This window comes from Carettochelys insculpta, chromosome 19, assembly GCF_033958435.1.
Source record: "Carettochelys insculpta isolate YL-2023 chromosome 19, ASM3395843v1, whole genome shotgun sequence".
Classification (NCBI taxonomy): Eukaryota; Metazoa; Chordata; order Testudines; family Carettochelyidae; genus Carettochelys; species Carettochelys insculpta.
The window spans coordinates 16,241,201-16,255,865 of record NC_134155.1 but is presented as its reverse complement, the minus strand read 5'-3'; the positions used below and the strand labels follow the sequence as shown (position 1 = coordinate 16,255,865).

The window sequence follows — 14,665 nt, the reverse complement described above, 5'->3', positions numbered from 1 at the left end:
GTCCTTCCGGAAAACGGATAGACTCCTAGTCTCTCTCGCTCCCAAGTTGAAAGGAGAAGGTCTCTCTTCGCAGAGAATCTCGAAGCACATCGTATCCTGCATAAAAATGTGCTACGAACTCAAAAAGACTCCTTTACTGGCCACTCCCAGGGCTCATTCCACTAGGGCGGTGGCGGCATCAACAGCCTTTTTCAAGGGCGTTGCGCTAAAAGACATTTGCAGAGCGGCGACCTGGTCATCCTATGACACCTTCGCCAAACATTACGCCCTTCACAGGGTATTCCAAGAGGATACCCGTCTCTCGACAGCGGTCCTCTCGGGGACAAGCTGCACATAATCCGATTACCCGCCTCCTATCTTGGGTTACTGCCGGGTAGTCACCTAATGTGGAGCACCCACGGGGACACTCGAAGAAGAAAGACAGGTTACTCACCGTAGTAACGGTGGTTCTTCGAGATGTGTCCCCGTGGGTGCTCCACTACCCGCCCATCCTCCCCGCTTCGGATCTCTGTTCAGTGTTTTGCAGGAGCATCCGAGGCGGTTGGTCAAGGAACTGACAGGGACCGGATCGCGCACGTGGCCAGGAGCGCGCAAGGGAGCGGCGCGCGCCGGCGCATGCGCGGTCCGGCAGAAACTGCTTGGAAGATCCGATCTGCGGCGCCGGGTGAGCCCGACACCTAACGTGGAGCACCCACGGGGACACATCTCGAAGAACCACCGTTACTACGGTGAGTAACCTTTCTTTAGTCTACAAAGTGCCACAGGACTTCTTGTTGTTTTTGAAGGTAAAAACTAACTCAGCTACCTCTCTGATCTCAGTAAATGTTAAGTGGACTTCCTGGAAGATGGGAAGTTTGGTGAGCTCTTAGCTGGTGCTGGAACATAATAGAGCAGGCATTTCCTTGGCAGTGTCAGGATGTACCGGGGGATGGGAAGCAGCAAATGATAGATGTCAGTGCGTGTCTGCTGCAGACATCTGGCACCGTATTCTGTCACAAATCTGTACATCCATCCATCAGCAACCCGGTCTGTTGTGTGGGAGGAGGGAAGGATGGGATGTGGAAGGAATGCAGCTTGGCAGTGGTTTTGTTTGACTGAATGGAAGATCTGCCCCAGCTGATATGGCAGGGCAGCCTCCAGAAGACAAAGGGCTGTTTGGTTTGTATGATGAAGTGTGCTGAGGGAGTACCAGGGGAGTCGAATGCTGAACTGGTGCCAGGGCCCTGCTGGGAAACCAGCCCCTCCCACTCAGTAACAGAACGACCCTCTGGGATATCGCCGCCTTTCCCATCAGCCTAGGCTATCTGCTCCCACTTCTGAAGTACGCATCCAGAAGGTGTCCTGCTTGAGACTCCCCCCGGTGGTGGAGTGACTCGTGCTGAAATGTCAAGGCCTTGAGAAGTGTTGAATTCACGGTGCTGGGCTTGCTGCTTTGGTGTCTTTCCACAGCTCCCTGGAAAGCAAGGGCACCTCTCAGGTTAGGGGCCCAGCCTCGAACTTTGGAAATGCTGGTTCAGCTCCCTGCTCTGCCACAGACTTTCTGTGCAACCTTTGGTTGGACTTGTTCTCAGTGAGTACATCTATACTGCAGTCCGATGCCTCTGTCATAGCTGTGGCTGGCCTGTGTCACCTGACTTGGGCTTGCAGAGTTTGGGCAACAGGCCTAAAAATGGCAGCGTAGACCCTGCAGGTATGGGGTGAAATCTCAGAGCTTGGGCTCCAGCTGATGGCAAACCACGTTCTCTATTGTTCCTGGCCCTGGGAGTTCAAAGCAATTGAGCTGGGCTGTGAGACCAGGTGTCATGGAGATTTGTCTTGCAGTATAGCCATACTGCATGTCTCTGATCCCCATCTTAGCGTTGCTGCATCTCAGAGAGATGCTAAAGATGGCAGGGTGCTCAGATGCTACTGTAATGTGTCCACATCAGTACCTGAGAGCGAGTGCTGGTCTGTGGATCAGCTCGGCTCTTGCTTTGATTTAAACACTTGGCCGGTATAGAGGGAAACTCAAGGTCTCACCTGTTTTATGCAACCAAGGCTCTGGTTCTGCAAAGCCCTGCTTGCAGGGCAGCTCCCCATTGATTTCACTAGAGCCCTGCACAAGTGCATGGATCCAGCAGCACAAAGCAGCAGGATCGGGTCCCTCTTTGGCTGTTTTGTTCTGTTTTTAAAGGTCAAGTATTGGCTGATTGAGGCATGCGACTGCACCTCATTTGGCAAAGTTACCATGGTGCTGCTTGCAAATCAGTTAACTGCATGCACACACAGTGTCTATCTGACCTGCACTTTTAGTTGTTAGGATTAATACTTGGTATAATTACCACAGGAATGTTGCCAGATAGGGTGTGCGAGTGTGTGCCCATTAGGCTTCAGGAGTTATACAAAACATGGGAGTGACCTGTTCTGAAGAGGAAAGCTGAGGGCATTTCTCTTCTGAAGTTTCCTAGCTACAATTTTCCAATTTTTACAATTACAATTTTCTGAAGTTTCCTAGCTACAGTAACTTCCTAGCCTGGGCTATATTTCTCCTTTCCTCTCTGCACACGTCTCCATTTCCCTTGCGTATACAGTGTGTTGTTGCTTCTACAGAGGTTACACATGCCCTTTACTGTCAGCTGTATTTGCATGGCCCTACTGCTGCAGTATCTGAGCACTTCACAATCTCCACTGTCCTTTCCCTGGTGTTGTGGGCATGTGCTGTTATGTCCATTTCACAGATGAGCATTGAGGTACATCACTACTTACTTAGGGTTACACAGTAAGCCTGTGTCTGAGTAGGGAATTTGAACCCAGGTCTCTCAAGTCCCAGGTTAGCCCAGAAACCAGCTGACCATACTTCCTGTTCCTCTGTTGAAGACTGTTTTTGTGTGTCTCGCTGGCTTTAATAACACAGAAAAGTAACAAACTGGAAAATTCCAGTTGTGCTGTGCATTCTGGACAGCAGACCTGTGGGCATTAAGGCTTAGAACAGGGGGTCAGCAACCTTTCCGAGAGGGGGTGCTGAAATTTGAGCTTGTGACCTCTATGTACAATCCAAGTCCTGAAGATACTTTTTAAAGTCGCTAATTACAACAACATTAATAAATACATTCAGGTGCAGAGCTTTACCGTTGAGCTGGTGGTTGCTAGCATTAGCTGGTCTTGTGTTAATCTACAGGCAGCATGGCTCTGAGCAAGCTCCTGGCTGCCAGGGGGAGGAGGTGTGGGGCTGTGCTCCCGCCTGGTGTGCCGATGAAAATCGGCTGGCATGCCATTTTTGGGGTTTCTCAATCGGGGTACGTGTACCTTTGGGGTACACTGAGGTCTTCCAGGGGTACATTAATTCCTCTAGATATTTTCCTAGTTTACAACAGGCTACATAAAACTGCCAGTAAAGTTAGTACAATCTAAAAGTTCATTCACACAATGACTTGTTTCTACTGCTTCATATGCCTTGTGCTGAAATGTCAGTGCAGTATTTCTATTCCAGTTCATTTATTTGATGCTAAGATGGCAGAAAGTCAGTAATAGTTTTCTGGGATGTTTTTGTAAATAAGTAGTTTTCAAGTGAGATGTTACTTGGGGGTATGGAAAACAAATCTGACTCCTGCAATGGGTACAGGAATCTGGAAAGGTTGACTGGTACTTGTTTCAAGATCTCAGATTACCTCAGGATGATGTTTCTCAGCCGATGGTCCATGTCCCCTTAGGGGTACGTGAGAGAAGTCTGGGGGGTACTTAAATTTTTTTTGTTGAAAAAGGGGCACTTTATTTAAAAAAAAAAGACAAGTTTGTGAAACAGTGCTCTAGATGCCTGAAGGATTGTTACATTAGCTACATAATATGCCGCATACTCTAGACCCCAGAGTTATGCGAGGGTTGCGTTCCTGGGCAACCATGTGTAACTCAAATTTTGCGCAAATGGGTGGGGGGGAGCGAGCCAGGAATCAGGCAGCAGCCTAGTTCCCAGCTCCCCTTTCCTGGCTCCTACAATCAGGGGAGCCGGGAGCCAGGCTGCCCCCTGGTTCCCAGCTCCTACAGTGGCCGGGAGCCAGGGGAAGCCGCAGCAGTGCGGCTGTCTGTCCCCTAGCTCTCCCAGTTGGGGGGAAGCTGCGGAGGTGAAGCTGTCTGCCCTCCAGGCTTCCCCCAGCTGGGGGAGCCAGGGGCTGGAGCAGGGAGCTGACAGAGGAGGCTGCCCTCCTGCCAGCCCCCAGCCCCTGGGAACCTCAGGATTTTGAGTTGCGTTAACACAAGTTATGTGCGAGTTGAAATTATATATGTCGGGTGGTTACTGTATTGTAGTTTGCCATCTGCTGTTTGATAATCACTTTTGGTTGACTTTCTTAAAATTTTTCAAATCTTTGAGCGTTCATTGATAGAAATCACACTCATGACGCACATCCCTAGAGAGACCATGCAGCGTTTGTACCTGAAAATCTGCATGAGAATGTGGTTTTGTTCACATCTCTGGGAACAGCTGTGAAAGACAGAGTGGAGTCTATGCTGCAGATAGCAAAAAAAAAACTTGGGCTGATATTTTTCAGAGCTGCTGATGGGATTTGAAGACAAGTCTCATTAAAATGCATGGGCTGACCCACTGCTGGGGAACAAACTACTCCAGGGTGTGACTGTCAGAAATGTCAGCATCTTGTCTTTCAAAAGCAAGGCACGTTGCATTGAGCCACCTTCTCCAGCCTAAACACCAAGTAGCCCTCTCTTGTGCATGTGTCTCCCTCTGCGGAAAGGAAGAGAGGAGTGAACAACTGTGACAGAAGATAGTTGCTGGAAGGTGTGCTGATACCATAGGTATGAAACCAGTTACATGACACAGAATGGGAATTGGGCATCCAGGGCCTCTTATGCAGCTGTAATCATCTCAGCTGTAATGCTCACCAAAATTCCAGTAAAACATATGTGCTTTCACACGTGGAGGAAAATACCTTCACTGCCCCTCTCAGAAAGTGAACATCAGCTGGAAGAGAGAAACCCACTAAGTTAAACCAGGTTTGTATCTGATTTTCTTAAGATCATTCTGTCTAGCTTCTGCACCGTTTACTCAAGATGCAAGAATTAACATTGGCTTCTTGTATGCTGAGTGACTGGTAATCACTTGCAGGTGATTGTTTTGGTTGAGCAGGTATTTACATTGCACCAAGTGTATATTCAAGTCTTCTGAAAAAGTTGCACTGGTCTAATTGGATCTATAGCCTCTCTCATGTGCAAATCACCTCCCTCAGTGTAGACCTGCACGAGTGCAAAACAAGGGGTTTGCAAATGTAATGTGGGCCCTGTGTTAGGAAAGCATTAAGTCAATGGGGCTAACACCCGCGCTAAATGTTTTGCTGCACCAGTGTAACTGCGTCAGCTCATTTATTTTGAAATCCATCAAGAGTGAAAAAAATTAGCACTGAAGGCCTGATTTCAACGTTGCCCAGTCAGTGCCATTTTGATTTCAATGAGAGCTGCAGGTGGCCAGCTCTTCTGAAAATTAAACCCTAGGTAGTTCAGAGGCTGCTCCTGTTCCCATGGAAATCATACCCTTTGATTTCAGAGGGCTCTGAATCAGGCCTTTATCGCTCAAACTCAACAACATGGTGCTAGGACCGGGGTATCAAGAACTTGGGGTATGTCTTCGCTACACAGAAGATCGACCCAGTCAGGGTTGATCTTCCAGGGCTCGATTTTGTGCGCCTAGTGGGGACACATGAAATCAAACTATTGGGGTCAGCAGTCAACCCCTGTGCACCTCAGTATTGTGGGAAGTAAGGTAGGTCAACAGGTTTCTCTCATTGACCTCCCTCTGAGAGGACCGCCAGGTAAGTCGGTTGCAGCTAAGTTAATTCCAGTTGCGCAATTGCTGTAGTTAGAATTGTGTATCTACAGTCAGCTTTAATGTTTAGTATAGACCTGGCCTCAGACTGAAGAGAAACTATCAAGTTCAAGTCTGCTCAGACAATGAAACAAACAGCAAAACTGGTGGACAGTAAATGAGGATTTTGAAGTCTTTGTTTCAGTAATTGAAAGTGTTTTCAAAATGAGAAAGATTTATTTCTCTTTAGTTTTCACTTCTTGGTCTTTGTCTTTTCTGTGTAGATTATAAGCTCTTCAGGGCAGGAGCACATGGGGGAAATGGTCTGAGGTAAACAGGGTGAAGTTTAATAAAGACAAATGCAAAGTGCTCCACTTAAGAAGGAACAATCAGTTTCACATGTACAGAATGGGAAGCAACTGCCTAGGAAGGAGTATGGCGGAAAGGGATCTAGAGGGTATAGTGGATCACAAGCTAAATATGAGTCAACAGTGTGACTAAAAAGGCAAACAGGATTCTGGGATGCATTAACAGGTGTGTTGTGAGCAAGACACGAAAAGTCATTCTTCCACTCTACTCTGCACTGGTTAGGCCTCAGTTGGAGTAGTGTGTCCAGTTCTGGGCACTGCATTTCAAGAAAGATGTGGAGAAATTGGAAAGGGTCCAGAAAAGAGCAACAAGAATGATCAAAGGTTTAGAGAACATGATCTAAGAAGAAAGACTGAAAGAATTGGGCTTGTTTAGTTTGGAAAAAAGAAGATTAAGGGGGGACATGATAGCAGTTTTCAAGTATCTAAAAGGGTGTCATGAGGAGGAGGGAGAAAACCTGTTCTTTTTGGCCTCTGAGGATAGAACAAGAGGCAATGGACTTAAACTGCAGAAAGGGAGGTTTAGGTTGGACATTAGGAGACAGTCCCCCCGAACTGTCAGGGTGGTCAAACAGTGGAATAAATTACCTAGGGAGGCTGTGGAATCTCCATCTCTGGAGATATTTAAGAACAGGTTTGATCAATGTCTATCAGGGATGGTCTAGACAGTACTTGGTCCGGTCATGAGGGCAGGGGGCTGGACTCAGTGACCTCTCAAGGTCCCTTCCAGTCCTTGCATTTTATGATTCTATAGGGGCACACTCTTAACTGATTTCAGCTACTATAAGAATAACACTAGCCTGGTAGTCTCCTTTTTAATATTCATCAGAGAGGTAGCCGTGTTAGTCTGTAGCTTCGAGAACAACAAGAAATCCTGTGGCACCTTATAGACTAACAGATATTTTGGAGCATAAGCTTTCGTGGGCAAAGACCCACTTCATCAGATACATGAGTGGGGGTGTGGTTTCAGAGGGGTATTTAAAGAGTGGGATCCCAGTATAAGGAAGGGCCAGAGCTGACAAGGTCTATTCAGCAAGGTGGAAATGGCCCATTATCAATAGTACTTATGAAAAGAGGAAAAAACAAGTCAAATCAGACAGGGGGATATGAGCCATTGTCAGAGTCTAATAGGGAGATATTAACAACCAGGGCAGAGAAGCTGCTTTTGTAAGCTGCGAGCCACTTCCAGTCTCTGTTTAATCCTTATTTAATGGAGTCAAATTTGCAAATAAACTGCAGCTCAGAGATTTCTCTCTCCATTTGATTTTTGAAATTTCTTTGTTTCAGGATTGCCACCCTCAAATCTGCCACTGTGTCCAGGGAGATTGAAGTGTTCCCCCACAGACTTCTGTACATTACTGTTCCTGATGTCTGATTTATGTCCATTTATTCTTTTACAGAGAGACTGTCCAGTTTGGCCAGTGTAAATTGCAGTGAGGCATTGCTGGCAGATGATGGCACATATTATATTAGTAGATGTGCAGGTAAAGGAGCCCCTTATGGTACGGTTGATGTTAGGTCCTGTGATGATACCACTGGTGTAGATATGTGAGCGGAGTTGACAGCGAGGATCAGTGTAGGGGCTGGTTCCAGGCCTAGAGCCACCGGTTTGTGATTTGTAGTGGCTGGTGAGGATTTGTTTGAGGTTGTAGGCGAGGACAGGCCTGCCTCCTAAGGTCTGTGAAAGTGAAACATTGTTCAGGATGGGTTGCAGATCACTGAAGATGCATTGGAGAGGTCTTAGGTGAGGGCTGTATGTGATGATCAGCGGTGTTCTCCTGTTTTCCTTGTGAGGCCTGTCTTGTAGCAGGTAGCTTCTGGGTACCCATCTGGCTTTGTCAGTCTGTTTCCTCACTTTCTTAGGTGGGTGGATCTGCAACCCATCCTGAACAATGATCTTTCCCTCTCACAGACCTTGGGTGACACAGGATTTCTTGTTTTTCTTTTTAATATTAACAAGGATACTTTTAATACAAATCTATCTTTGTTTTGTTAGTTTGAACAAATAATTGACTTGTTGAGTTTTTTGATGCAGAGTGGGTATAAGTGGAGTAAATGGAATGTGTGCAGGCTGTGGAATAATTTCACACATGTGAGTAATTTCAGTTATACAGTTAATATTTGTTTTTCCTTTTACCTGAGAGAATTCAGACCCATAGAGTGGTGTGTAACCTTGGAGGTTAATGATAGCTCTGGCATAGGGGAGCACAGTTATACCCACCAAAAGAGAGTAATTTGCAACTTAGTGACAGTCAGCTGGCCTGGTGATGGGAATTCTAGCTGCAGAACATGGCGGTGTCCCATTGCTGGCTCTGCTTGGTAGATGTGGAGAATTTGGTGGACCTGATCGTAAATTATTGTATTTTTAGAATAAGCTTTATTATGGGGGTGTGAAATCCCAAAAGCATAATGAGAGACCTGCTATTACAACAGTTATGGAATCAAATGTGCCTGCTTTTATCTTCCTGCAAAGCTGCTCATCTGGCTGTCATTTTATCTTGCTCTTGCAAGCCCCAGTCAAAGAAGGAGCTTGCCCTGTGGAGTCGAATTCTTTATACTGCTTAGGGCCTGGTGTGTATATAAGGGGTTAGATTCTGATTTCATTGACTCAGATGTAAACCAGAGCATCTCTGAAGCTGTTGGAGTTGTGCTGGTGTGACTTTTAGGTCCGAATAGCTATGTCTACATGGCTCCGAGAGCTGGAAATAAGCTATGCCACTTGCACTATGCAAATTGTGCAGATTTTGGAATAGGCTGTTTTGAGGCATCCCTGTACTCCTCCTGCAATGAGGTGTACAGGGATGCTGGAGTAGTGCACCTGTTATCTTAAATACTCTTTTGAGACAACAGGTGCGTTGCACAGATGTGGGCAGCTATTTTCGGGTACCACTGTATCCTGTCTAGACATAGCCAATGAGACCTATGCTATATGTAATACAAGATTAGGGGATAAGCACCTGTGTGTATGCTCTGATGTCTGTTGTAGGCACTTATCACCATAGTGTCTGCACTGCTCTCACTCTTTAATGTGCTTATCTTCGAAACAGTGCAGTACTGTTATCCCCATTTTACAGGTGGAGAACAGAGACACTGTTGAGTGACTTGCCCAAAGTCTTAAAGGGAGCCTGTGGCAGAACTGGGTTTCCTGATCACTGGAGCATCCTCCCTCGTTAACATGTATTGATGTCCAGATTTCTTTGCCCTCTTAAATCAGTTTTACGTTTGAAGTGAGTAAAGTCCTGCCAGAGGCATGCAAAAAATTCTCCAGGGAAGTTTATTTTGCAAAGCTTGCCTTTTTCCAACTGTTCATAATTTGTCTGAGCCCAGATGGCAAGCTTTATCTATCTCTTTGCTATTTGAAACTGAACTGGCTGGTACAGCTCAGTGTAGTCAGGATCTTAAGCTGCAGAAGAAAAGGAGGAGTTTTTCTGGAGAGACTTGACCACTCTGTAGTTTTGACTTCATAAACTACTGTGTGTGTGTTTTGCGACTCTACATATGATGTTATTTGGTAGACAGTCATGTTGAGAGATTTTCTGCCTTTTTGCACTTGTACCTTGTGTGAGCATGTGGCATTTCTGACTTGTTCCAGATAGACTATCTTCCCTTACCCCACATATTTAGAATACAGTACAGTCACCCACATCCTCTTGCTGGCATTTTGGTTTTCTTGCAACATAGATTGATTTAAATCAAAGGACTTTAAATAATTGATTTTACTACTGTTTTAAATCAGTGAGCAGGAAACCTTGATTTAAATAATTGATTTTAATCTTGTACTTTTTTGTTATTTTCCTAAAGGAAGTTTGATTGTCACTGGTTAGCAACCATTTATACACGTCAATTTGCATCTAAATATAGCTTTTACATTAAACTGGTGCTGTTTTTGCTCATTAGGAGGATATGCTATGTTTATACACACTTGCTTAAGCAGTTAAACAGCTTAACTTATATTTATTCAGATTCTTAATTTTCAGTTGTTTTGTGTTAGAGGTGAATGCATTTCTTATTTACTAGATTATTTTTTCACCTGTGATTTTTACTATCTTTAGTTGCATAGAAATCCAGATTCAACTCAGAATACACAAATACACCATTTTCAAATCATTTAACTAAAACTACTGGATACACCAGGAAAAGAAGTTTATAAAAACTTCTTTTGCATTTAAAACTGAATTTCTTAGCAAAGAAAATGTTTGTAGTTAGTAAATTGAACTATTTGTTTTGCATCACGGTGTCCTTTAGGACTTTAGAACTAGCAAATCTCATCTTCTCAGACCTCATTTTTATTCATAAACTTGAAGATGTATCTGTCATTGCCCAGGTCCTTAACTCAGATAAGTTTTTTGTTTTTCTTCATCACTCTGGGCTGCGGCGGGAGATGAGGGGTTTGGTCTGCAGGCTGCCCTGAGGAGAGAGGACAACCCCAGCCCTCTCTCACCCCTGCACTATGGACCAGGTGAGAGGCACCCCTCCATGGCTGCTGCAGGCAGGCACAGCCGGGGGATGGGGTGCATGTCCCACAGACACACAATGCTGAAATTCATATTGGGTAACTGTCCCTTTCTCCGTCTTGCTTTCCTGCCAGTAGGAGCTGAGAGATTTTGTTGAGGGCAGATGCAGTGTGGAGAGCCTCTCCCCAGCCTCAGTGTGCCCACAGAGAGCCACTTTGAGCAGTGAGGAGCTGCCCCATGCCCATGGGTCCTGGGGGCAGGTCATGGGCTGGATTAAAAGGCTTGGCAGGCTGGATGTAGCTCATGGGCTGTATTTTGCCAGCCCCGCTTTAACCCCAGGACTGCTGTCACAGCTGTTCTTTAAGCCGGAGCATGCTGGTGTGTCAGCCAATAATTGCAATGCAGAGAGAGTGGTGGTTTTTTTCCTCCTTCTGGGGGCTGTGTGCTTGATTGACAGGATCTGTCTTGGGGCTGGCGATTGGGACGTCCTGACCGTAGGTGTTAATAGAGTTTCACATTAGCACATTCTGTGTAAATCCCAGCTCCCTTCAGCTAGCTGCATGGCGCTCTCTCATGAGAAGCTGTTTTCCAGCAGTGGACTTCTTTTAGTGGGTGAGATATTAACTTTCCTCTTTCCCCCTGCGTACAGTAGTGGAGCTGTGATTTCCGCGACTGCCTCCCTGGATGTTTTGCTGATATTTTTACAGCTTTCTCTTGAAGGCAGTTCTTTGTTTCTCAGTTTGATGCCCTGTATCTCTTCCTCCCTTTGCAGAGTTTGAAGGCAGTGAACGAGTTCAAGGTGAAAGTTGACCAGGAGAAAGTCATCAAGTGTTTGGAACTGTTGAACTTCCTCATCAAAACTGTGAACCAGCAGGTAAGCCCAGGCTTTGGCCAAAGGTATTCCAGATTCAGTCCGACATACATGTTGTTAGAGGCTTGCTGCTTCTGACGGCAGCTGTCCTGTTTGCATCCAGTATGAAGGTCCATGTTGCACTGGGCTTTTAACCTCCTGGCTTATGCTGAAGCCAGTGCAAGTCCCATGTCTGTCTCCTCATACAGCTTTTGGAAAAACTTGGTAGATGGATCTGATAATAGAAAAAACCCTTAACGTTCACAATTATTATAGTAATACCTAGATCTTACATAGGGCCCCTTGAACTGGCCCTGCTTGAACAAATCACTTCCCCTTTTCCTGAGCCTTGTTTTTTCCATCTGTACAATGGGAATAATGATACTGCCGTACTATGTAATGTGCTTTGAGAGATGTGGTGTGGCTTGGAAGGAATATTGCTCTATGAAGAGGCAGAGCAGAGAGCATGATTACCTTTGATTCCAAAAAAAGGATAAAACTGCATTTAAGCGCTCCTGGGGAAATTCTGTGTGAAACTGGTATGATTATATAGTGCTATTGACAATTAAAATCTGCAGAATTCCTCATTTTTTTATGCTGAATTCCCCCACAAGAGTAACAAGTCCCCTTACAAAAACGCTTCCCTAATAGTCCTTTCTCATGCAAGCAATCCTGTGGTTGCTACGGGGGCATCATTGGAGGGTGGGTGGGTGGGTGTCTGCCCTCAGGGTGACAGCTGTGCTTCTGTGAATGAGGAGCGAATGCCATTTGCAGTGTATCTGCCTTCATTTCCTGCAATTCTTGCAGAAGCTGAATGTGGAGTTGGTGGAGCTGAGCCGGGTGCTGCATGCTCTGAGCCGGCAGGAGGGGTTTGGGAAATCTGTCCGCCTCGACAGTCTCTACTGGAATGTCATGAAGCTGCTGGGATTTGCGTACGTATTTGCGTCTCTGTGGCTGCTTGTGCGTTGGGCTCTCTGTCCTGCTCTGCCTCCTCGTTTTGAGGAAGTAGAAAGAAACGGATCAGCGCCTTTGCCATAAAGGGACCAGGGTAGAGACTGATGGTCAGCCTGAGCTGAGCTGGTGGCGTTGGGGTGTGGCCTACTGTGGACCTCATAGGGCTGAGTGCGATATTTACAGGTATCAGCCCTGAGGGAAGGATAATGAGCTTGACCTGATCTCAAAGCACCTTCTGTCAGATCTTGGGAGACTTCCCTTTGCAGTGCAGACCAGCCATGAGCTGGAGCTGTGTGTCAGACAGGGCGGAGGTGGAATTTCTGGAGGGGTGTGGTTTGCCAGTCTGCCCTCACCGCATGTATATGACTAGCTGCTGGCTGAGGAGAGTAACAGTGGCCCACAAATGGTGTTTCTGACACTCCGGCTGCCCTGGGAAGTGTCCGAGGCACAAGCATGTCCGTGGTTTCAGAAATGACTTGTGCCCACATTTCTGGATCTCCATCTGAAAACACGTTAGTGGGTGGGGTGCCCAGGTCCTTCTCATGTGCCTCAGGTTAGATCACTGATCACTTGTGACCAGGGCAAGAGAAGAGCAGAGCCGGAGGGTGAGGCCAGCCTGTTTAGGTGACTGGTTTAGGCTCCACCATCCTGCCTTCCTTCCTGGAGCTCTGTCATCCCATGTGAGTCCGTATAAATAGGGAGCAAATTAGCTTCTGCTTCCCTCAGCGTGGCTCTCAGACAGACCCTCTTGGGATTACGTGGGAGGGGTGTTGGGGGGCGTGGAAGCAGGGGCTGGAGGTGTCACAGTGCTTGGCCCGACCTTTTCCAGGGGGAGCCTCTGAGAGCCAGGCCTGAGCTTCTGAGAGCTCTGCAGTGCAGACTCTGATGTGTACCCTCTTGAAAAGGGTTTTCTGGATTAAAAGACAAGAAGAGAAGCCAGAGACTGGATCCTGCTCTGTGAGTTATACAATACATGGGGGCTCTTAGCCGAGCTGTAACCCAAGCACTTGAGCCAGCAAATGCACCTGGATTAACAGTCTAGCAGCCCCACTGGGTCAGACAGCATCCGGAAGGGCAAGGGATGTGGCTGGGTTTAGAGGGTTAGAGGCAACTCAGTCCAGGTTTCAGTGGATTGCCTGGACCCACCTCCTCTGTCTGAGGGTGAGGGATTTTGGATAGAATTAACAAGCAATAGGAGTGTGGTTTCAACACTGTATCTAGTTAACATGGGCACTTCGCTGCTGCCCAATGAAGCAGTTCACGCAGGGGGCTAGCTTCCCTTCAGTGGAAACTAGTGCATGCCCAGGGCAGCGGGAGGTAGCAAGAACAGGGCCTGCAGGGGCTGGAACTGAGGAGGAAATGCCAGGATCCAGCTGGCTGCCCCCTCTCAAGTCAGTCACTCGCTTCCTCACTCCCCCAGACCCAGACTGCACATCTGCTCGCTTGTGCTCTCTCTCTCTCTCTCTCTCTCTCTATCTCGCACACATGTGCGCCCCCTTTGTAGTATTGCTCATTACTGGAGCCAGGGTTGCCTTCCTCTGAAGCCATTGTTTATCTGCTGGATTCTGGCCCAGCTGGAGCTGTGGTGTGCTCAGGCAGCGCACCTTGTCAGATAAGGGGACGACTGGAACAGGTGTTGACTGTAGCAGCCTTGCTCCATTGACTTGCTATGTTACGTGTCCCTTGAGATGCGTGCGCTTCTGGTTGCTGGCCCGCCTGCCGTTCATCGAGGGTGTCTGCGGCATATGTCACCTCCTAGTGGGACATGCGCTGACCTGTGGTTCTCTTGGTTTCTAGGCGCCCCAAAAAGGAGAAGGCTGCGTCCCAGCCTGAGCGGGCCACTGGAGCGGAGCCCCTGAAACGGAAGAAGAAAGGCTTCCTGCCAGCGAGCAAGAAACGCAAGTTACGCAAAAGGGCCCTGGAGGAGCTGCAGGAGAACGGGGCAGAGGGTGGCAGGGAGGCAGGCGCAGAGGGTGGGGAGGCTGCAGCCCAGCCGAGCAACAAGAGGAGGAAAGGAGGAGCGGGAAAGGTGGGTGCAGAGGGCTCTTTGCCAAAGGCCCGGGGGAGCCCTGGCGCAGAGACTCTGGGGAAGCAGGGCCAAGACCAGAAGAAGAGGAAGAGGAAGAAGAAGAAAGCAAACAAAGCACCTGCTCAGGAAACATGAGCTCTGTGGACTTGATCCAACCTGACCAGGAGGTTTTAAGATTTATATATTTTTGCACCGTCCCGTCACTTTAATAAACCCCCTGTG

General features: G+C 47.3%; 1 protein-coding gene across 1 annotated transcript in view; it reads left to right on the top strand.

Moving 5' to 3' along the window:
• The window catches only part of MYBBP1A (MYB binding protein 1a), a 103,065-nt gene extending 88,400 nt beyond the window's left edge, over positions 1-14,665 (top strand). Inside the window, exons 25-27 of the mRNA XM_075013415.1 lie at positions 11,383-11,484; positions 12,268-12,392; positions 14,212-14,665. Of these exons, the coding sequence (XP_074869516.1) occupies positions 11,383-11,484; positions 12,268-12,392; positions 14,212-14,578 (594 nt within the window). The 3' untranslated portion in view covers positions 14,579-14,665. The remainder of the gene's footprint in view (positions 1-11,382; positions 11,485-12,267; positions 12,393-14,211) is intronic.